A 25,561-nucleotide genomic window follows, 5' to 3' on the forward strand; every position below is an offset into this window, starting at 1 on the left:
ATGTCTGTTGATTTAGACAGTTCTGCCTGTTGCTAGTTTTTCCTAAACTGAAATCTGCCTTTCTACAACTTTCACACAGCTGCTTAGTACTAGTCCTACCTCCAGGGCTAAAGAAAAACAAGTTTTATCCCTCTTCTACATGACATGAAATCAAGAGAAGGAAAGGAATTTGTCCAAGTTCATACAGGAAAACAGGAGAACTGGGATTGGAATCCAGGCCTCCTGATTCCATGAGTTCTCTACCAGAATGCCCATGCAGAGACATCCTATGAGCCTAAAGACCCAGCCTGGAGGTGGGCAAAGTGCACGACAAGCTCAAAGAGCCTATGAATCATTTTCTGTCACATGCCTAGTTCCCTAAATGGCAACCAAAACAGGTTAGCAGTGGAGGATAAGGAGGTGCACAGGGCAGCAATCAAACAATGGGGAATTTCTGCAAAAACAAAAGACTAGCCCTGGGGAAAGAGCCCTTGTCCCACTGATAAACCCTGCAATTTCTCTTGCAATCTGTACCAGTCCATGGCTTCTGCCTTGTGTGGATACTCCAAGCCTCACTAGGGGGAAGTCATTCCTTTATGATTTTAAGATAATGAAAGATTAGAACTGAAAGGAGTTTTAGAGATTGTGTCTACTGTTCTGTTATAGTCAGTAAGCCTAGAAAGGAAAAATGAAGTACTCAAATTCACAGTCACCGAGGGACATTCCCAGGGGAAATACCAAGACAAAACAAGGAGGCTTGAGATTTAGAATGAAGAGGCAATGTGGTATAATAATTTCGATAGTGCTTAAAGGTGTCTGGCACAGTGCCTTAAGGTACTGTGTTTAAACACAGTGAGTACTTGATAAATGTTCACTGAATTATATGCATTTCCAGATCATTTGATCCTTATAGCACTAGAAAAGTACGAAGTATTAAGAGTCACCATTCCCATTTTACAGATAAGAAAATAGGTTCAAGAAGGTTCAAGTGACTAGGCCAAGGTCCCACAGCTAGGAGGAGGCAGAAAGGACCCATTTTCAAGCCAAGTCTTCTTACTTTAAAATCTAAGGCTCTTTTAAATACACAATGATCCAGGAAAAAGTCCCAGAAAAATTAGAGAGGAGACCTAGATGTGAGTTCATAAACTGTTGCTTCCTAGCTTTCACCTCCTGCCGCCCCATGCCCCACCCCCCCAGCTTCAGTGCCCCTCTTGGTGAAGTGGGGATAACCTTCCATCTACCTTGAAGATATGTGATAAGGAAAGCATTCTGTAAAACACAAAGCACTATCAAAATGGCAGCTGCTATTATTTTTAGAACTGAAGATACTCGGAATAGGAAAGGACCTCCAGCATCATCGATTCTTCACAGGTTTTTTGAAAATCCAGGTCTTCATGAAATAACTCACCCAATTTTCTTTCCTTTTTTCTTTTCTTTTTTTTTTTTTTTAAGCCAGAAGCTTTTATTTAGAGTTAAGTAAAGGAAACATAATACGGCAGGGTATTACAAAGACAACAGCAGAACCAAAGGACAGTCTATGGCAGAGAATGCAGGGCAGGAATGGCGAGCAGTAGTGCCAAGGCTTAGTGCTCCCTGGATGGGCAGCTCCCAAGAAACCCTGCTCCACTGAGGAACCTCAGCAAAGAAGCTTCTTATGAAAGCAGTTGGGTAAAAGGAACATACAGGTCTGCAGGGAGGAGGGGCAGGGTCTGATACAAAACAGCATTGGAGTCAAATTCACAGTCATAGTTTAGAGCCATAAAGTCCATTACCCCAGGTTAAAAATCCCATGGTACAAGCAATTCCCAAAGTACAATCATGTATTAAATTACTGAGATTACACCTCAGCTGGTGGTGGTTTTTTTTGTTTTTTTTGTTTTTTTTTTTTAGCAGTGCAAACAAGGTTATTTATTGCCAAATGACTTTCCACCACAAATTACAGTATTTACAATTTCATATTCAAAGAAACAAAATACTTTTTAAAAAATAGATTACAATAACTCAGCTACATCTCACACAAGAATGGCCAACTAAGAAAGATGTAGCTTGTAATCCAACAGGGATTTTTCTCTGTGCTCGACAGTGCAGTGTTAGTACATTATAATTCTTCTTTACCTGTGGCTACAGTTACACATGCTACCATCAAAGAGGTTATAAAAAAAATCTAAGAGTTGAATTTCATTGAGTCAGAATGTTAGACCAACATAAAATATTAGAACTAGAAGGGACCATAAAACATACAATGTTAGAGGCTTGCTAGATCTTTAAAAATATACAATGCAAGAGCTGGAAGGGACCATAGAACACAGAATTCAACTTTGTTTTGGGAGATTGAAAGGACATTAGCTCACTAGAACCAATCAAACCAACAATTTCAGATCCATACGCCTCCTCACCAAGAAACTTTCAGATAAACGGAGTAGTATGAGCTCTCTCTGCGGGTGAAGCAATAATGCATACAGTTTGCTAGGAAGCTGACAGGATGTAAAGCACCATGGCCGCTAATGCTCTTGCTATAAAATTAAAGAATCTCAGACCTAGAAAAGGCCTCAGAAATCATCCAGTCATACCTGAAGCACGAATCCCCTTATATAATTCTTATGACTGTTCATACAGCCTATCCTACTTTCTTAAGTTTAAGACAAAAGCCCCCTTCCTTTTTTCCATCTATAAAACAGGGCTAACATCACTTGCCCTAAATATCTTCCAAGGTTGTCGAAAAATACCAAGGAGTTAGAGATGGAAAGGACCTATAATATAAAATGTAAGTACACATGTCAAGCGCTAGAGGGAACATTGTAAGAGATAATATGGTCTCACCAAAAAAAATTTACAGCTGAAACAAAAAAAAAAAAAAAAAAAACAGGCCTTTGGTCACAATTGTAGACCACATAACATGAAGTATATAAAGAAAAAATACCAAGAAATGAAAAATACTATAGAGGTTGTGTTAACATCTAAAAGGGATCTGGAAAATCAAGCTGTGGCCAGGCTCCAGCAAAGATTCCAGGAATGATTCAAGAACTGGAAATTAATTTTACAATGGCTAACTAAGGGTCACAAGCAGCACAGCCAGTATTTCATATGTGCCCCCTACCCCCCCATCCCCACAAGGAAGGCCTGATTTCCCCAGACTTCAAACAAAGCAAGCTTTTCTTTCTCTTTCTTTGTTTCTTTGGAACCTTTGTTTTTCTTTCTTTCTTTCTTTCTTTTTTTGGAGGGAGAGGGTGGGGATGGGGAGAGAAGGACATGGTCTCAGAACTAAACTGTGAGAAGACACCAGAAACTATCTAGATTCTGAAGGACAGACAATGTTAAAGCTGACCCCAGACAAGAAAACAGGGCAAACCAATCAGCTAATTTTCAGCCTAATGATTGGTGCCTCTCAGAATCCTGGAATACTACTACAGTCAAAAGGGACCTTAGAAATTATTTTCTCCAATTTTACTTTACAGATGAGAAAACTGAGGCCAAGAGAAGGAAATAACTTGCCCAGAGTCATAAAGGTAAAGAAGAACCTATAAACAGAAGAACCATGGTTTGAACATTAGTCCTCTGGCATGCCGCCCAGCCTACCTCACCCCACCCCCAATCTACTGTTCTTTTCACTATGCCACAATTTAAAGAAAACTTATTGCAAAAGGCTGAAGAAGTGGAAAGGAAAATCCAACTCAAAAATCAAAAAAATCTAGCCCATTTTCTTTCATATACTAATTGTGTTGCCTTGGGGCAAGTTATTTTTCTCTATAACTCCTTGTAAAAGGAAATCCTGGATTCAATAATCTCTAAGGTTCCTTTTCAACTCTGTCCTTTCTAGCTCTCACATTCCATGTTCTAAGAATTAGTTATAATGGTTCAGGGATTTAGGAATTTGTGAAATTCACACCATACAAATTACTTTGAAAAGATACAGTCTAACAAGTTTTCACACCTATGAAAAAATGCTATATAAAAATAATCATGGCCAGCTGTGCTCCATTTGCACAGGGGAAAAAAAAACCTCTAGAAGAATTATTTATGTCCAAGTTAAAGAAGAACTTCCTGACTACCAGCACAGATAAATACCCAATTTGTTTTTCTAAAGAAAGAAGTGGACTTTCTCTTAATAGGAAAGAGGCCTCATAATAGAGTACAGGAAATCCTGCTTTCTGCAGTTCAGTAAATGCCCTGATCACTCCCTCCAATCCTATTCCCCACCTCCAGATAAAATGACATCTTTATGGGAACAAGAACCCCAACAATTCAGGCCATTTCTGAAGGTCCTACATTATTCTTCAGGGCCGTTAGCTACCTTTCCTGATACTCTCAAAAAGCACCAGTATTTATTTGTGGAGGATTCACTTCCAAAACTTTTCCCTACCTTCTTCTCTCCAAACATTGATCCTGGGCTATGATAGTGCTCCCCCTCTCCCAGAACCAAGTTTCTAGGGTACAATCTCATTTGCCTTAGAATTCAGATGACTAACAACTAGAAATGTTCCTGCCATCTGAGAAGAGAGAGAGGGAGTGTGTTGTCCCCCCACTCAAGGGCCTGTGTGCACTTTTAGGCAAATTGTGTGTTTCAGTGAGAACGAGCAAGAGACAAAGCACAAGAGACATAATGTTAAAAACTAGAATCCTAGAACATTGAATACGAGAACAGAAAGCTAGAGTTGTAAGAAAGGGATGAAATATAAAGCAACATTTTGTTCAAAAACAATACCAATGAATTGACACTAAGCCTGATGTGACTTTTTTCTCTCTACTACCTTGGACTCAGGACTCTCTCCACTTAAATTTACTACCACCTGACTGAGCAGGCATGTTGAGTGAATGAATGTTCTAGAGATATCTTACTTATATGACACATCCCCATCCATTAGGAATATACAGAAAAGCCATAAACTCTGAGAAGACTCCCACCCTGATGCTTGGAGGGCTAGGGCATATCTAATCACAGACTTTCAGAGCGCATCCAATTTAACCCATACCTGACAAGGAATACCCTCCAGGTAGCCATGGAAAAGATTCTTCAATTCCAAATAAGCAGTTATGCAGCCTCCAAAGCCACATTTCACTTCTTTTTTGAAGACATTACCATTCCATTGTGGGAAAGCATGAATTGTTAGTATACACTTCCTTTTTTGAACCAAACTCTACCTTCTTATAATTTCCATCAGTCTGTGTTCTATCTTTTTTTATTTCTATCTCATTTTTTTTTATTCAGCCCACCAAAACTTTGGGATCTTCACTCCTGTCATGCATGTTAGTTATCCTCTCCAAGCTTTATTTCATCCACAAATTTGGTAAACATTTACCTTCACCCAAGTCATTACTAAGAATGTTAACAAATCAGGACAAAGAACAAACCCTGGGATACTCCACTACAGATCTAAGAGGAACCTGAGGAATTACCTAATCCAAACTCTTGATTTTACAGAAGAAAAGGAAGACCAAAAAGATTAAGTGACTTGCCCAGGGTGACACAAGCAGTGAACAGAAGAAGTGGCATTCAAACTCAGAACCTACAACTCCAAATCTAGTACTCTTTCCATTAATACCATGTCATCTCTTCACTTACTGGGTCTTGTCATTCAACCAATTTCAAACCCATCTAAAAATCCACATCTTCACATCTTGTCCAAAAGGATACCATGAAGGACTCTGTCAAATGCCTTCTGGAAATCCAGCTATACTATGGCTCTGCATTCCTCTGAGCTACCACTTTGACAATAACACTATCAAACTTACCAGGGTTGTGCATGAACTGCTTGCTGTCATCCCCACCTCGTGTATTTATGCAGTAGTTTTTTCAACTTAAGTACAAGACTTCCTATGTGGTCTCTACACTGCCTCTGGCCCAAAGTAAGGAATCTGCTAGTAACATCTAAGGTAATGTCACAGAATCTATTTTTTTTTCCCTTAAAAACAAGCAAACAAACAAAAAAGACACCCTATGATTTTCAAATCTCTCTCATGGTTAATGAGATTGTCATCCAGATACAGAGTTCATCCAACTCCAATCATCTGCAGAGGAGAAATGAACAAAGCTGTTTAGAAAGAAAAAGCAGGAGTGTTAACACCCACTTTCTGTCAACAGTTTGATGTGGTGAGCTAGCCTAATTAATCAGGGAAGCTGAGAGGTGAAATCTAATGTAATGGATCTGATAGTACTAACTCTCTCACTATTAAGCCAGTGGCCCTTTGCAGGCTACAAAAAGCCAGTCTTGCCTAAAGAGATGATCTGTCCCTTAGATTGGTGGGCATCAGTTTCCCCACCTAACAAATGAAGATGAACCTTATTATTTCTAATACCTTTTTTAGTTCTGACATTCTCTGTTCTAGTGTCCCTTTTGAGTTCTAAAATTTGCTCTTCTAGTCCTAAGATTACTTCCAGCACTAACAGTTTTTTACTGTAGTTCCCCCTCTCCGCCTCCGCCTTCTTATAAATTAGGGCAGGGTAGGTAGGTTTTTCCTATTTCTTCCTCCCCAACTCTTCTGGGTCCCAGGAAGAAAGGCAGATTAAACCGAATGAACTGGTGAATAAACCAATACAAGCTGCAATCTAGAAATTTCACCCACCTTAGTTAGGGAGAAAGGAAATAGTGGGTATCTTCTAGTTAACAACTCATTATTATAGGCAATGAAAAAAGTTAGCTATGGGCAAGATTCTTCAGTTCTCAGGATGAGGATAACTACAGGAATCCTCATTTAATGCACTGACCCACTTTACTATGGCTATGTAATTCAAATCATAGATTTAGAGCTAAAAGAGATAGCTAGAAAGCTAGAGGCACCTGGGTCACAAGAACCAGAGACTGATAAGGCTAGGAGGAGTCTTAAAAACATAGAATGTTGAATAAGAATTCGAAGAAAAGGCAACCCTTCTGGAGGAATTACCTAGTGGAGGTGATGATGGTGGTGGCAGGATGGGAGGAGAAGCCAAGTCTCCTGCTTCCCAGTCCAAGTTCTTTTTCTATTACATTATGCCAATCTTTTAAAACCCAAGTCAACTGAATGACCTTCCCCTTAGGAGCTCTTAAGTTGTTTTCTAATGCTCCAATATACTTATCAAGAAACACCATGCATCATATTTATATATAGCTGAGATTTATACTCCACTTAGGCTATGCATTCCAGGAAAGTTGGAACTGTGTTACCTCTACTTCTTATTAACCAAATACAACTCTCTTCACAAAATAGGTACCTTATACATTTTTTGTTGACCTCTGATCACATCTACCATCCTTTCAAACCACCCTCCCCACAGCTGCCAAAACAGTCTTATCCACTTACAGCACAAGTCTAACCATAACACTCACTTGCTCAAAAACCTTCAGGGGCTCCCTTCTGCTTCTACTAAAAAACACAAACTCCTTAGTTTGGCACTGAAAACTCTCCACAATCTAGGTCCAAATTACCCTTCCAGTCTTACTTCATATTTTTCCCTTTATTGTATGACACAGTTGAGCCAAACTTGACTACTAGCTATTCAGCCAACTCAGTACTGTATCTCAGGCCTTCCCTTATTGCATATGTACAAGTTGTCCCTTAAGACAGCAGAAGGGAAAAGGTAAAGATAAAATACAAAATGTTGTTTCTTGAATTCAGGAACCCCAAATGAGGTGGGAGAACAGGTGACCCTAAGCCATACTTAATTGGGTTTCAGGGAAGGATAAACAAAATAAGAAATGCAAAATTCTATCATAAAATGAAACACACTTACCTACTTCCTGAAAGATAACAGACTTAGGGTGCATATTGAGAAATACATTTTTTTGGACATGGGAAACGCCAGAATTTATTTTGCCTGACTGCATATTTGTTACAGGGAGCCTTCTTTTTCTTTCTTTTTCAAAGAGGGGGAAAAGGCAGAAAGAAGAGAAAAAATATTTTTATTCACTGAAAAAATTTTAAATGATATCATAAAAGAATCTTGGGATTTCTCTTCTAGCGTTATGTATGGATAGGAGGGAGTAATGATTAATACTAGAAGATTAGAAAGTAAGATAAAATGTATGCGGGGTTTAATACAAATGGCAAGAATGAACTGTTAAAAACAAAATGAGGGCAGCGTGTATTAATAGGTGTGTTAAGGAATGATGATGAAGAGGCAGCTAGGTGGGTAGTGGATAGAGCACTGGCCCTGGTGTCAGGAGGACCTGAGTTCAAATCCGGCCTCACACATTTGATACTTACTAGCTGTGTGACCCTGGGCAAGTAAAAACAAAAACAAAACAAAAAAAAAAAAAACAAAAAAAAAAGGACAATACAGTACCTTATATTGATAAAAAAGAAATGAAAGTAATAACAGGATCAAATGGACGGAAAGCCAATTCAAAAATATAATCTTGAACTTTAATGGGATGAACTCACCAATAAAAAGAGAACTGCAAAAGTAAGTAGAAAACAAGACCTAATAATATGCTATTTATAATAACATACCAAAACATAAGGATTTATATTGACATCCAAAGAAGAGATGAAGTAAAACCAAATGTTGGATGGATCCAAAACAAACAAAAAAAAAAACCCTGCAATTGCAACCCTAATTTTGGGTAAGGTAAGTGTAAACATACACCACCAAAATAAATAATCAAGGAAATTATATTCTCTTTAAAGATAACAAAACACTTTCAATAGTAAATACATGCACCAAATGGCATAGCCATCAAGGTCTTAAAAGAAAACCTAACTGAAATTTTGAAGAAACAGCTAGATAGTTTAGGATACAAATGTTCCTGTAAGAGACTGACAAATTCAATATAAAAGTAAACAACTTGGAAATTAAAGATTTGAATTGAATTTGGGGCGGGGGGGGTTGATTAATGGATTTGATAGATTTAGTGAAATTTCTGAACAGGAATCTTAGGAAATATATTAATCAGGATGCCATGGAACTTATATAAGATTGATTATATGCTAGGTCATCAGGAATTCATAAAAATCCTAAACAAATGTGGAAAGGTACACCTTTTACAAACTACAACACAGCAAGCTGTACTCCATGACTGGAATGCACTCCTTCTGTATTTCTAACAGTAGGAATCTTTATCGTCTTTCAAGATTCAGCTCAACCTCTACCTCTCCTCAAGTGAAATGTTACTGTATTTCCACAATTGTGAGGGCTCTCTTTCCTCAAATTACTTTGTGCTGTACTTATCTTGTTTATATATCATCTTCCCAACTCCCCTACCCATCATAGATTATAAGCTTCTTGAAGAGGTTGTTTCAATTGTCTTTGTATCCCTACCCCTTGGTACAATGCCATGTTAATTGTTTACTGACATATATTTAATCCAGCCCACTACCTGAAAAACAAATGTCCTCTACAGCACTGGTGACAAGTCACCATCTAGGCACAATCTGAACACTTCCAGTGACAAAGAATTCACTTCTTTTAAAAAGCAGCCTTTTTTCTCTTGAAATGCAACATATATGCACTTAATACACACAAAGCTGGTCTACTGTTCAAATGTCACATCAGAATTAACTCATGAACAAATGAATTCCAAATTGAATCCAGGAACCATTCCCAGCATTTATTTGCCACTGAGTCTTTGGTTTTTGTTGTTACTGTTGAAACCTCTCAATGAAGAAGTATTATTCTCAAAGCACATTAGCACCAGACCTACTAGCACCAAGAGGTTAAGAAGATCATAGATTTAGAGCAGGAGGAGGCCTCAGAGGCCAGATAGTCCAAAAATCCCCTCATTTCACAAATGAGGTAAATGGAGCTCAGAGAGGTAGGTGACTTGCCTAAGGTTACACAGGTACTAAAAGTTACAGAAGTACATTCTGAACCCAGATCCTCTGGACTCCAAATCCATGGCTGTTTCCACTATACTATACTAAATGGTACTCCATCATCTGATTTCTAAAAACACATTTAACCTGGATTTTTTTTTTTGGTTGTTCATAAGTACCCAGTTGCAATGGTGTTCTTCAAAATTCAGGTTCAGGGTTTATGCACATCTCTGCCCAGTCCTTACTATCTTCCCAATAAATCCTTCGAAACACAAATATATTTTGAGATTCTTTAGGTGAAAGATGTATTTCGGTCCTAACACATGGCTCAGGCAGGTAGGTGGTGCAGTGGATAGAGTGCCAGGCCTACAGTCAGGAAGACATCTTTCTGATGTCTTTGAATCTGGCCTCAGACACTTACTAGCTGTGGAGCCCTGGGCAAGTCACTTAACTCTGCCTCAGTTTCCTCATATGTAAAATGAGCAGGAGAAGGAAATAGCAAACCACTCCAATATCTTTGAGAAGAAAACCCCACAGTGATCACAAAGAATTGGACATGATGGAAACAACTGAACAACACATGGCTTTGACTGACAAATGTCATACAATACAGTAAAACTTATCTAACAGATTTCATTAAATCAATGAATTTCAGGATTGGAACGAACCCCAGGTCATCCAGTCTAACCTATAATTAAGGAGAAATCCCCTTTACAACATTCTCAAAAAGTATTTATCCAAATTCTACTTGAAGACAGATCTTCAGTGATGAGGAACACAATAGCCCCCAAACAATCCATTACACTTTTGGACAGTACCAACTGTTAGAAAACAATTTCTCATATTTTGAGTCAAAATGCTTTTCTCAAACTTCTACCCACTGGTACTAATAATACTCTTTGGTGCAAGTATGAGAAGTTTAACCTCACTCCCACAAGAAACCTAAAGCACTATTTTAAGTTGCATGTCTAATGAGGTTGGAAGACAAACAGAAAGGTCATCATTAGCTTCTATCAGTAAAATGAGTTGGCCAAATTCAAGAAATTCACTTTTGCTGCTGTACTTATCTTGAAATTTCTACTTCCAAGTATCTTCTCTCTGGATGAAGTTGGAACAAAAGGAATCACTAGTTACATCTACATACAAGTCTGCTGACTTTCCAAGTTTGAGCTTTAGGACATAAACCCCAAGAACCAGACAATATCGATTCTGAGTTTGCAGGGCATTCCATGGGACCCTCATCTAATCTCACTGTTCCCCAGGGAGAATCAGATTATGCTACTCTAAGCTAAAATCTGAGGACCTGCAAGGACTGGTCTCATGTTCCCTTTCTATGATTCAAAACACCAGAGTTGGGAGATCTGCAAAACCACACTGGCTTTAAAAGAAGATGTGTTTTGAATGTTGGCACTACCACTTACCCACTTATTACCTGTGTATGACATTAAGCAAACCACTTAACCTCTCTGGGCCCTACTTCAATCTTCAGTTAAAATGAGGAGGTAGGAATGAATTCCAAAGATTATGATCCTAAAAAGTCAATTTAAAATGCATTCTCTTTAACAAATAAACATGAAGGATTAATTTGTACCCTTCAAAAATTTATATTCTCTCCCTCCCTCCCCACCTCCTCTTTCATATGCTGTTTTTCTCTCACTCCATCTCTCTCAAAAATATTCAATTCCTGCAAGACTTCCTAGCATCACTACTAAATTTGGATTCACTTCATCAAAGGAAAATAAAATACAACAAATGAAATGTTGTGAGCTACTATGAGGAATAAATCATGGGGAAACAGGGTTTAGTGGGGTCTTTGGGTCCAACTTGTTTGCTTTGTATCGATAAACTTATTTAACTTACTTAGCAATCAAGAAGAAAGGTCATTAAAAGTCAACTTCTTTATACAGAAAGAATACAGCTGTTGAGTGCCGTATAAATAACTGCTGGAAAAAGATCCTTCACATGAGCAGTGAGAAAGGAAGACCTACTACAACGAGAAATAAACTCTTCACCAATATTTAACCTCCCACCTCCATTCTACTAAGGAGCCCGTGACTAAAGCAAGATGCCCATCTTTTTAGATGAAGGTTCTGAATTCAATAGTCACCTTGGTTGGGGGAAAGAACGTGAGAGATCTCATAACAGATACTGAGAAAATGAAAGAAAAAATTTTAGGAAGACATTATTCATCTATGCAAGGATTTTTAGTCTGAATATTTCTCAGCATTATGGTTTTGAATCTCTATTCAATTTTCCAAGGCAGGCCTACCTTCTTCTTGTCGGATGTGTCAAATAAACATCCAATTCAGCACTGTCTTCAACTCACCCCCGAGGCCTAATTTCCACTCCACATCACATGTGGATAACGTGTGCATATCATGAGTACCAAAGGCAAAGGGAGAAAACCATCGAATCCTGGAGCCAGGAGCCTACAATGCAATTCCCTTCCCAACAGATGCAAGTCTCAACTCCCCAATGCACTTCACCTCCTAACACCAAAAAACAGCCAGAGAATGCACTAGCATGGTCTTATGTCTCTCAAGAATGTCATGTTGCTAAGTGATTTTAAAATCATTTCCCAGACTTGGATTCTTGTCCATTTTAACCAGTGGTGGTTTTAGGTTTAGGTTTAACTCAAAACCAGGTAACACCTTTATACCTAGTGAACTTTACATTCCTGATTTACCAATGACCCAGAGACTGAATATCAGAATGGTAATATCTTTACTAACAATTGTTACATCAGATTTCTCAAAGGCTAGGGACATGTACAATGATCATATCAATACAATCCACAAAAAAAGAAGTGTCAGCTTGGCCATGGTAAGCATGTCTTAGCTGAGAAGTGTTTCTAAAATGCCTATTTCTTTTGAATTTCATGATCAATCAATTAAAAAGCTGCTCCAGAATCTGCTGTGTCCAAATATCATGCAGACCAACGTTTATTATAAGGAAGTATTAAGTCTCTTACCCAGCTGTCCCAAACTTATGCTAGGATAAGAAACTACCCTGAATTTCAAATCCATATAAAATGTACCAATTCTGTATGAAAAAAAGTTGTCCCAGCAACTTTACAGTTCATAATAGAAATAAAACTGCTACTTAGAAGCAAATATAAAATGTAAGTTCATCTTAATCTATACATATCAAATACATTTCAACCGCTAGTCCACAAGAAATGCTTGAAATTAAAAAAAAAACTTATTAAAACATCCGAGCTAATCCCCAGATTTTTTAATTAAGACCAAGCTAGTTTATCGAAATGGAAAATAAATCATCAAAATTGTTAAAGACAAATTTCTTTGTCTTAAATCTAGGTGGCCTCTACAGAATGAACTTGCATTATTCTAAGTCTCAGCAAAGCCAACATGGCCAACAGCATGAGTCATTTGACTCAGTGGAAGTCTTTCAAAGTTGGCTTAATATTCAGGTTCCAGAACTTCTTGTTGCTTCTATAGCTTTTACTGAGGTTTCTTCCTACTCCAAGTATATAGGTACAGGCAATAGGTAACATGGATTTTCATTCCTCAAAGAACTGGCTGCCCCCTAAGAAACTGGCTATTTGAGCCTTAGTGTACATAAATGTGGTACTTACTACACGTAAGGGAGGAAAGGGGGCAGTTCTGAGCACCAAGGCTGACCTTCCAGTTTTCAAAATGACAGGATGCAGACTCTAAACAGTGCTCTGATGTTAGAAACCGCCGGAAGATGGGTTTGCTCTTACCATCTCACAATTCTTTTTAAAGATGTATACACACATGTATCTAATTTACACGTGCATTATACATGTATATATGTACATTCACACGTACATTGTGTCTATATGTATATGTACACACATAACTTTGGATACAAATGTCCATATAAACACACACACACACCCACACACATATTTGAGATACAAATGCATGCATATACACACACTTTGGGTACATATATGTATAGATATTTAGGACACATATATGTAACTACATTAACATACATTGTATACAGACATGTATATACATATTTGATATATGTGCGAGTGCACATATTTTACTTACATATATACATGTATAGATGCACGTGTGTCTTACATGCATATTTGTGACATTTGTGTGTGAATATACAAACACTACTATATGTGTGTATATGCACATGTATAGCTTTACATATATATGTATATATATCTATATATAGGTGAATACATACTTTTCCATACATAGACACACATATGTACATACACACAGTCCCAGCAATGGGAAATTTATCTACCTTCAAAAGAAAATAACTGCGTGTCTTCAAAAGGAAAAGTTAAATACCACACATTCAGAACATGACATTTACAAAGATTGAACATCTCTAAGACCTAATAGATTAATAAATAAGTGCATCCTGTATGATTGTCATAGATGCAAGTGGGTGTAAGTTGCTTTAAAATGTTGCATTTTCTCTTTAATCAGAAAAGAAAAGGTCTTACCTTTTTATACTGAGATCACAGCTTAGCCACTAAATTTCAGCCTATTTTATACAAGTGTCTATGGCTACGAAGGTCCAAGGAGAACACGAATAAAGACTTATAAAGAAACAGGCTGAAAACTGCTTAAAAGTATTAACCTGCAACACAGAGAGGGGCCAACACCAGTATGTGAGTGAAATACAACAAGAGGTATTTCCTCAGTGATTCTGCTGTTTGTAGTGTAACTAAGTTACGATCTTCAAGTATTTGCACAAATTGATTCCCCCAGAAAAATCCCCTGGAAATTTCTCTCATCTTATAGTCGACAAATCCTGGCAGCTAACTCATTTTGCCAGGTACAGAAGACCACAACTCCAGACCTAACTGAGGAATGACTTTTCTCACCCTAGAAATAACCATAAACCTTCCTGTATCATTTTTCCTGGCACTGTAACCTACTGTTAGGCTGTGAGGTTCTGTGACCCTCAGAAGCTAAAGGACCAAATTAATCTCGGAGAGAAACAAGTCACTGTCCGAGTTCTAGCAGACTCAAGTGACGCCTGCAGAATATCACAGTCCCATATCTTGTCCAACATGCAGGGGAAATGGCTTCAAGAAAGATACCTGCTTTGGACTGAGAAATAACAAGATCCCTTCTACCACACCCTACCCCACCCCACTAGCTCAGAAAAGTCCATTAGGATAGGGACTAGATGTTACTTATTAAATTCCCACCTCCCCCAAGTGCCTAGCACAGTGCTTTGCACACAGCAAGCAAGTGCTGGATAAACGTTTGTTGAACTGTTGGTGCTAACTTACGCAGTTAGGAATTCAACTCTTCGGTTTCTGTGAGAAAAAAACTTTAAAAAACACACACAAAAAAAGAAAAACAAAAAACACAAAACAAAAAACAAACAAAAACCGGCAGAGGTTAACGGGCTCAGGAGCTCACAGATTAACTACAAATTCTATGTAAGTCTGTAACTTCCTAACCTGAAACTAATCTACAAGGATATAAGAAGTACTATATATATATACATCTATTGCTGAGTTTCCCAAAAGAGGAAAGAGACCCCCATGGCTTTGAGTCAAAGTATTGCTCTTCCATCAAAAGATCAGAGTTCATGTCAAGTCAGCACTTTCAAAAAGAAGATACCCAAGCTGTGGATCTGAAAGCTGCATTAAGTCACATTTGCTCTCAAGACCAAGACAGAGAAATAGCCATTTGGAGCCACACAACCTGATGGTTCTAGAAGTCAGAGAAGAAATCTTGAGGGCCCAAGTGAATAATAAAAGGTGCGACGCTCAGAGGCTGACAATAGGGGCTGTCAATGAAAAAACCACCTACAACAGGGAAAAGAGTAGAGAAAATTTCCAGTTAATTCCAGCAGTTTGGTGGAGCCAAGGGCTCCATTTAGATTTCTCTGCTCTTTCGGCTGTAAGTGGAATTTTCATTACAAAATGGAGGGAGGGAGGAAGAGGACACTTTGAACTCATCATGGTCTCTCAAAAGTTCGAACTTGCAGAAAGGTTATCACTTCTACCAGGAAACTGACAGCTCATTCATTTTCAGTAAAAGCAGAGAAATGTAAAGTAATGCGGCAACTGGGCAAGTTTACAACGTGGTTAGTAACTCCCAACAAACAACAAAATTAAAAAAAAAAGGAAAGAGAATGGACTCTGTAGAAATCGTTTGAAATGACTGCCATCATGTTGGAAAAGAGCACAGCTCCCTTTCTTGGAGTTGGTAGAGGGCTCTGGTAAGTACACCAAGTGAGCTATGTCAAAGTATTTTCTAGAGATTAGAACTTGAAACTCAAATTTGATGGTCAATTTTAAATAACTGGGCGGTCAATTTCAAATAACAGTATAGCTGCAGACATCAATTATTAGTAGGACTCCAAAATGAAAGAGAAGACATAATTCTAATGGATGATTAATTTTTAAAAACTGGATGCTACCAGCCATGCTTTTTCTTCTCAGTGATGGCTTTATTTCATCCATAGGTCAGCAGAATACAATCAAAAACCATGGTTAAAACTCCCCTTTGAAATTACTCCCTTGTGGTCCATTTTCAACAAAAATAATATGTTTGATTAGAGTATCACCCACTACTAGTGAAGGCAAAGAAAGGGCAGGCTTATAGATTTTATCTATATTCCAAAGGTTCTATGCTACTGAGAGTAAAATATTTTTATTAAATGGTAATGACCCAATATCCTATCATGTACTTCCTACCATCATACACATCAAAAAACTTTCTTGATCAACCATTTGAGTTTGGGGGAAAAAACCTCATTCTTACAGATCTTAGAAAGCCACAACAGTTCAACTCTGAAGAATGGGGAACACATGAAAACCATCAACCCATTCCTGAGATACCACCAGGTTTGTAAGCCTCACAGGCCCAAACTTTTGTCTTCATAAGGGGGTGAGTTTCTTAAATCAAACAAGCCACTACTTTTCTAGTCACAGTAGCAAGAGCTTTCCCATTGTGACCAGTAACAGAAGTGGAGTACCTCAAGGCTGCTAACCCCCACCCTGCTACTTTACACCAGCTCAAATACCTGGCCTGAGAAGAAATGCTGACCCATGGCTGAAATCTGTCACTTTCCACAGCAGCACTCAACAAGAATTGGGACAATTGAATAGCAAGTTTTCATGGGGACCTTGTTGCTGCTTTGATCTCCAAGAATTAAAGCGGAAAAAAGGAAACCCCTTCATAGAATCCAAGGAAAATTGCTAATCAGCTCTGCCTGTAAAGTCCCAGGAGTGAACACAGTAGCTTACAGAGTGAAGGCCACAAGAACAAGAGGGCTGATTGCTTGATTTGTCATCTTTTATGGTTCACTGATTGTTAAAAATGGAAGGGACCTTAGAGATGGTCTAGTCCAACCTTCATCTGACAGAGGCAGAAACTGAGGCCTAAAAAGGATAAAGGACTTGCCCAAGGACACACATTAAATGACAGAGCCATGACTTGAATCCAAGGCTCCTGACTCCTAGTTCAGGCTTTTTCCACTGTAACAAGCTGCCCTGAACTCAAAAACCATTACATTTCTTCGCCTTGCTGCCTCCCAACTCTCATCTCTGGGCAATATCCACATTTAAAAGCAATCCTCTTTTTACAGAATCAGTCTTGAACTCAGATTGGGATAGAGGAAGAGGGTATTAGTCCCTAGTCCAAAGTAAGCTCACAAAATTTAAGGGCTCACTTACTATTAACATCTTTTTTTGTTGTTGTTTATTTGGTAATCTGCTTACAGATGTGAGGATCCATTTCTACCCTACTAAATTATAAAGCACTGAGTTATGACTATGTCCTTCATTTTTAAGCCCTATGAAGTTTTAAGTATGCTCAGATAGCAAGTATAAAAAATGAGCTAAAACACTATACCAAACCCCAATTTCACTGGCCTGATTACATGCCTTAGTATTTACAGAATTGGACATTAAATTAAGTTTCTCTCATACTAAAAAATAAATAAATAACTGCAGCCTTAATTGAGTTAACCCTGGGCCAAGAATAGATGACTACATCAGGAACCAGGCATTACTCTGTGTTACAACAAAAACAGTTTATTTGTGATCTTTGTTTTATACTCTATACATCCTTCACAAATTTAATTTTACATAATCTGAGACTTCATTTAAAACAAACTTTGAGCGGCTAGTTTGTCCCCTAGAACAGAAGGGCTGGTATAAGTTATTATCGGAAAATGAGGTAACGTTTCACAGAACTAGGTTTTTTTTGTTGGGAGTAAGGGAATGGAAGGTTTGTGTGTATTTTTTTTTCAAGTTTTAAAGAACTAAATTTGCATTTGTTAAAATCAAAAAATCAAAAGTAGGAAAAGATGTTCTTTACAAATCATTTTTGCGCAAGTTATATGTTCAAAGGAAACCGGATAAAAAGGCTTGTTCTCTCTTCTAATATTCGGGAGTGGACTGGATTGTTGCTCAATCAATAGGAATTAGCTTCAGCCATTTGCTAAAAGAATGAGTAGTGGGGAACTGGATAGGTTGGGAATTTCATAACGGGCAACAGAACCATTCTCTTGGGTAAACCTACAGAGAGAAGAAACGGAGAGGACTCCAAATGAGTTTAACAATCCAAAAATCAGGTTAAAAAGTCTTAACAGTAATATTATTAACCCTTTCCAGATTAGTCAGTCAATGCATTTGGTTTCAGGAGAGGTCCAGCAAGAGACATCATCAATTATTCTTCTGTTATGTACGATACTTTGCCTACCAATGATTGCTTTGGGAAGGCTCTAATCCACCCCCTTGTCCCCCTTCCCCCCAAAAAGACTTAGGCAAATGATCTTACTACGAATAACCAAAGAAGAAGGGTAATACTGTTGGGTTGTAATTCTGAAAATACTTTCAAAATACAAATGTCTTTTCTTAGAAGTTTGGTGGTGTGTATTTTATGGGACCAAAATAAATCATCAAAATTAGGCCCAACTCTGCTCTCTCTAGAGATTAGCCAAATAGGAAGAATGCTGAAATAAAGCCCCAACCAATAGAATCCTTAACACAGGAGGGGGCAACATAGTGGTAATATTGGCATGGCAAATCTGGAAAGATTAATGGCTTGCTGAATTTCATGATTAAATCAGTTCTTGTGGCCTCGCAAACTTCTGCATACTCAGATAGGGTTTGAAAATCGGCTCCTGTTTCTGTTCGCTCAGATTTAACCTATATAGAAATCACAAAGCAGCAACAGCAGGTATTTCAGAGCACCAGATGATCAGAGGAACGTTTCCCAACATGCAACAGCTTTACAAAGGCCAAAAGACATGTTTCCCTTACAGCCAAAAGAAAGCGCCATTTAAGTAGTTTTGCATCACAAGAACATTTCTTTTAAAAAAAAAAAACCTCTATGTGGAAAAATGGGGGCATCTAATATCACACATTTTTGAAGTCAGTTATATGGGACAAAGAGGATGGGAACATTTGCAAGTCAGGCTCTATGTGGACAGAAGCACAGTGTTAACAGAGGACAGAGAATAGTGATTAGGTAAAGAGCAATGGAGGGAAATAGGACTGTAGTTTGGACACAAGATGGTACTGGTATAAAAAAGTATGTGCCATATACTAAGTGGTAATCACTCAATCTATGTTTATATGGTTAGCTTAAGAGTACAGAGAGCCAGATTTAAGTACTAGGTTCTACCACTTACCAGTTATACATGGGCTGAAAGTTACTTACCCTCTCTAAAACTCAGTTTGCTCATCTGTAAAATGGAGTAAAATTACTTCCCCTGATTTTGCCAGGGTATTACAAGGATCAAATGAGAATGTTTACATTTAGCTTTGAAACTTTCTGTTCTCATTAATTACTACTTCTAATTTTCAGCAGAGAATTAAGAAGTAGAAGAAATTTAAAAACCAGACAATAAAAGAGATTCAAAAATTTAAGCTTAGAGAGAAATACACAACTTTTACCTGTGAAAAGAGAATTCATGAACTCAGTATATTAATTTCTATACCCTAATCACCTTTTTCCATTTATCTATATTATAATTTGTTCTGCCCTTGGACCAGCAACATGGTATGAGGCAAGGAAAAAACTTCAAAAAAAAAAAACTTATTACATACCCTAGTTTGGCAGGGAATGGGAAGGTGGGAACAGGAACCCTTAAAGTAAGATGAAACACAACACAGGGCTCTACACATATACCTAATAAATTGTTATCAAAATGAATTGCTGAATGCTAAAATTTTTCATTAGAGAGAGCAAAAACTTATCTACACGTAGAACTTTACATATATTATCTCATTTGATCCTTCTAAACGTATGAGATAGGTAACAATTCGCATTTCTATAGAACAGTGTAAATACTATCCTCACAACTTTGTTTTAAGGTCAGTAATTTTAACATCATCATCATCATTGTAATCACTCCCATTTTACAGATAACAAAATTGAGCTAGTCGTAAAACTAGTTAAGTGCTGGAACCAGAACTCAAACCCAAATCTTCTGACTCAAGACCTTATCACTATACCATGATGTAAATAATTATCATACCCATCTCATAGACCTGCCTCGAGGTCATACAGCTAGTAGGTGGCAAAGCCATGACTCAAATCAGGTCTTTTAGCTGTAGGTATAATGTGTGGTAAAATGGCACTTGATAACTGAAGAAACGTCTAAAACCCATTTTGGCTTTACTATATTCTGCCAGAATGCAAGTCTTTCATTTTTTGGGAATATATACTAATACAATTTCCTATGGTAGGTATGACAAATGTAACAGGATCAAGCATGGTTTCTGTTTGACAGTAGTTTAAAGTCAAAAGCATAAAAATGGTATATGCAATGATAAAGTATAGAAGGACTAGCTCCAAGGTAAGGGAATTACCTAAAATGGCTTATAGTGATCATATTAAAGATTTTGTCCTGTTACCCTATACACTACTCACTTCTACGCGCGCGCGCGCGCGCACGCACGCACGCACATGCACGCACGCACACACACGCACACACACACACACACACCCCTCCCTTTCAAACAAGTAATTCCAAAAACACGGAGCCCAAGTCAGGGCAAGTATGTGTGACCATATTACTGACTCCAAAATGTTCTGCCTCCATTACCACATAAACCTCATTCAAAGTTACCAACAGAGCCAGGTGGGACAAACCCATGATTGGCTATTGGAGTCTTTCTACTATTCACACACTGGTGATAGAAGATTCCATCCAGCCAACTGAAATCTTCCCTAGAACTGTCACGTTCTCTTTAGAACAGCCAGTCAGTGGGATTATAGAGAGTTAGAAAGGATCTTAAAAATCATTGAATTCAATTGCCTCATTTGACAGATGAGGAAACTGAAGCCCAGAAAGTAAAAACTGACTTGCCCAGTGTCAGAAGATGATTTAGTTAGAGCCAGATTTAAAATCTGTGTGTCCTGGCTCCCAAGACAGAATGACTTCCATTACACTATACCGCCACTCTATTCTCTAGTCCTTTAATCTATAATAGGATTTAACTCCCAGTTTATACTCTGGGAGCAATGAATTCCCAAAGCAACACATGTGGAAGGGAAGGGATGGATACTTTTGCTATTTGGTATTTACTACACATCCCTAACTCTTTATCAGTGAGGTTTAGTGTTACAGCTAATTAGTGTTACCTACAATTGAGAGTAGCCTATACAATTTGCACATCCCCAGAATTCAACCCTGCATCAGATAATGTTCATGGCCCTTAGGTTGTCTTTGAATAGAGCGTAACTTGGCTGTAAGGAGAACTTGTTAAAATAGTCAAATTCAATATGGTCAGAAAACAGGCAGTTAGACAAGCAGTCCTTCAACAACCAGGAAAAGCAACAAAGGAAGGAAGCTACTCCAACCAAACCAAGAACCACAAGGTTATGGCATTGTTCAAAGTGAATTTTAGTGTGGTCACCATACTAATTGAGTTTCTTAGGGTCCCTCTAGTTAATTGATACGAACCCTGAAATCAAACTGGAGTTTGGACTGCTGGGATAGAGTCAGGAATGGCAGAGGTCAGTAAGAGGTTGTACATACCATAGGCTGGAGCAGCTGTGCTATAGCCATAGGGTGTGCCGTAACCTAGAGCAAACAATGAGATAAGAGATCAAGGCTTGAAAAATTAAAACCAACACCTGCACTAAACACTCATAAAAATGGGCTAAGCATGCCCACTAAAACACAGAACATTAGAGGTGCAACGATCCTTAAAGGTGGAAGTATGTTTAAAACATATCAGAGTCAGAAGGGATCTCAGAAAAATATATGTATAGTAATGACTCTCACTCCTATAACTCTCTATATGTTACAAACTAATTGCTTGACCATACACCTAGGATGGAGAAAGAGCAATGATTATCACACCCATTTCAGCAGTTGAGGAAATTAAGAGTCAGAGAACCGAAGTGATTTGCCCACAGGCACAGGACTGGTAAACAATAAGTAAAACAAGTTTTGGACCTAGAGTCAGGAGACCCTAGTATGAGTCCTAACTGGCCCTGCCATTTATTAACTCTCTAAGGTCACAACAATCATATTCCACCTCTAAATTTCAGCTTCTTCACCTATAAAAATGACTGGGTTGGACTACACAATAAGATTTAGAATCAGAAGGGACCTTAAAGATCATACAGTCCACTGGAAAGCAATTTGGAACTATGCCCAAAGAGGTATAAAACTGTGCATACCCTTTGACCCAGCAATACCACTTCAAGGTCTGTAACCCAAAGAGATCATAAAAATGGGAAAAGGACCCACATGTACAAAAATATATAGCAGCTCTTTCAGTTGTGGCAAAGAATTGAAAATTGAGGGGATGTCCATCAATAGGGAAATGGCTGAACAATTTGTGGGATATGAATGTAATGGAATACTACTGTGCTATAAGAAATGATGAGCAGGTGGAATTCAGAAAAACCTGGAAAGATTTGTATGGACTGATGCAGAATGAAATGAGCAGAATCAAGAGAACATTGTACACAGTAACAGCCACATTGTGCAATGACTGACTTTGACAGACTTAGCTCTTCTCAGCAATACAAGAATCTAAGACAACTCCAAAAGACTCACTATGGAAAATGCTATCCACCTCCAGAGAGAAAACTTAGAGGCATCTGAATGCAGATGGAAGTATACTATTTGCTCTCCTTTTCTTTTGTTGTTTTGTTTTGTTTCTTCTTTCTTGTGGTTCCTCCCATTATTTCTAATTCTTCTTTCAATCGTTACTAATGTGAAAATATGTTTAATATGAATGTCTAAGTAGAGCCTATATCAGATTGCATGCCATTGTGGGGAGGGGGAAAGAGAGGGAGGGGAGAAAATTTAAAACTCAATATCTTATGAAAGTGAATGTTGAAAACTAAAAATTAACTATTTTTTTAAAAAAAAGGATCATATAGTCCAGTCCAACCTTGTCATTTTATACATAAAGAACCTGAAGTGCAGAAGGATTTAATTATCTGCCCAAAGGAGCAGAAATGAATTTCTGTCTTACAGTTTTACAGCTCAAATTCAAGTTTCCCTTCCACTATGCTGTTCTCCCTCTAACCCTGCAAAGTCCCTTAGAGTACTAATGGTCCAAAATGTATACAATCTGTGACAGAACTGGATTATATTCCATGTCTTCTTACTCCAGGTACAGGACTCCTTTCACCATGCTAAGCTCTCTTATTAAGTGAATGATCAGCAATATTAATAGTAGAACTAATTTCAGTCTGCAAACTTTTAGGGCCTTAAAGAAAACCAATATTCACTTGAAAGCATCTGTGACAGACGACAGCTAACATGGACACAAGCAAACTAAAAATGAATTACTCGATGAATTTAAATCTAGGGAAAGGAAAAATAATAATAACTGTAGCTGATATTTATAACATACTTTGTGGTAACAAAGGTCATTCACATCTATCTCCCATGTGACCCTGAGAAGTTGGCCATGGTGTTATTATTCCTGAATTATAGATGATAAAACTTAATATCAGAAAGGATTAGTCGATTGAAAAAGAGGAACTTGGAAGATCACTTAATACAATCTTCTCATTTTTACAGATGGAGAAAGTGAGGTTGAGAGACGAATCAATTTATCCAAGAATCACACAGGTATTAAACAGAAGATGAAATGACTTTCCCAAGGTCACATCAATGACTGGCACTAACTCAGATCTCCTCACCTCAAATCACAGAATTCGCCTCCACATCACAGTCATGTATCCAAGGCCTTTGTGTTAAGTCATTTTATTTCCTAATATTATAATAGGGGAAAGCACCACGGTTTAGTGGGAAAAGGAAACAATGGACTTAAAGATGCAGTAGACCTGAATTTGAATCATGGCTCTACTTTTTGACCTTGGGAAATGCACTTCAATGTTGAGGGAAAAGGTTCTTCATCTATAAAATATCAGTAATAATAATAATAAGGTAGATAGTTGAACAAGGTAGTTGTAGAAATCAAATTAATCATATGTTAGATTGATTTGTAACCAAAAAGTGCTATGTAAATTTATTATCAGAAGGAACATCTCTTCACCATAGGCCCACAGTGAACATGAATGGTAAGCATATGTCAAAAAAAGCAAAACAATGTTAACAAGAGAAAGCCTAGCTCTAGAAGTATCAACTCTTCAGGCAAATACATTACATATCAATTAATATATAATTATTTTCAATTACATCAGCATGCCAGTCAATGAAGATAACCAGTCAATGAAGATAACCAGTCAATGAAGATAATATTCAAAGTATGCCAGCTTCCCATAATGTAGCTCTTTAAAAAAAAACAAAAAAAAGATCAGTAGGAAGAACTGAGCTATAAGAAAACACGGTGAAAACTTTTCTAAGGACTTGGGAGACTAAGATCTGAGCTAAAGTCATTTCCTTGGTAAGTATTAGCTTTATAAAATCAAAGATCTAGAACTGGAAGGTACCTTTAAGGCCATCTAATCCAACCACTCATTTTACAGATGAAGATAAACTCAGGCTGTATGTCTTTCCCCTCAAAAAATGCTGTCAGCTCCTTTTTAGGAGGAAATGTGAGCTCCAACAGTTATCTAACAATGAAAAATAATAGTCCCTCAAAGATAATGGCTGGATAAGGCTGCATAAATGGAAAGAGACTTTCAAGAAGAGAAAGAATATATACTTATGTCCCCTGCTCTAGGTTAGATCACATGTGAAATATTATGTCCAGATGCAGTTGCTACAATTTTAAGAATGACACTGACAAGCTAAAACTTCTGGAAAGGAGAGCAACTAGGATAGTAAGGGGTCTGGTAACCATACTATATACATATTGGTAACAAAGGCTAACATTTATATAGCCCTCTGAAAGTTGATAATGGAAACAGCAATGAACTTGGAGTTAGGAGACCTGGGTTCAAATCCCATTTCTAGTACTTACTGGAAGGTGGACCCTGGGCAAGTTATAATCTGAGTATCAGTTTCCTCATATGTAAAACAGGAAGCAACAATATCAGCAACTGTTTATGTAGTACTTACTTCACGAGGTTGTTAGTAAAGCACTTTAGAAACCTTAAAGAGTTAGAGAAGACTAAATATTATAATCATCAATTCAAAGAACTGGACAAAATACTGGAGGACAAACAGAAGGAGATGATTACTGTCTTCAAGGATCTGGAGGGCTGTACTGTAGAGCAGAACTAAGAATATGTAGGAAAGCAGATTTCAAAAGGAAAAACAAAATCAGAGAACTTCAGAGCTGTAATGGACTTACAATATCATTCAGTGCAAACCCTGGCCCCCCAATATATGCAAGAACATGTCTCTAATAAGCAATAAAAACAATGCTCAGAACATGAAATTTTCTCACATTTAATCTCACCTCACTCTAGTTCCTCTAAATACCCCATTAGAGAACTTTTTCAAAAAAGTACATATGTTAGAGTGATTTTATGTTAATCAA

The 25,561-nt window shown here is 37.8% G+C and overlaps 1 protein-coding gene across 3 annotated transcripts in view; it reads right to left on the bottom strand.

Moving 5' to 3' along the window:
• Positions 1 to 17,700: 17,700 nt before the first annotated feature.
• LOC114047032 (spermatid perinuclear RNA-binding protein) overlaps positions 17,701 to 25,561 on the bottom strand; it is a 136,988-nt gene continuing 129,127 nt past the window's right edge. For all 3 annotated transcript variants that reach the window (XM_027867693.1, XM_027867692.1, XM_027867695.1), the window contains 2 exons: positions 21,682 to 21,726; positions 17,701 to 18,208 (listed from right to left, as the gene is read on the bottom strand). In XM_027867693.1, coding sequence (XP_027723494.1) covers positions 18,132 to 18,208; positions 21,682 to 21,726 — 122 coding nt within the window. In that variant the 3' untranslated portion in view covers positions 17,701 to 18,131. The remainder of the gene's footprint in view (positions 18,209 to 21,681; positions 21,727 to 25,561) is intronic.

Source organism: Vombatus ursinus, unplaced genomic scaffold (assembly GCF_900497805.2).
Source record: "Vombatus ursinus unplaced genomic scaffold, bare-nosed wombat genome assembly UNPS02014786.1, whole genome shotgun sequence".
NCBI classification, from domain to species: Eukaryota; Metazoa; Chordata; class Mammalia; order Diprotodontia; family Vombatidae; genus Vombatus; species Vombatus ursinus.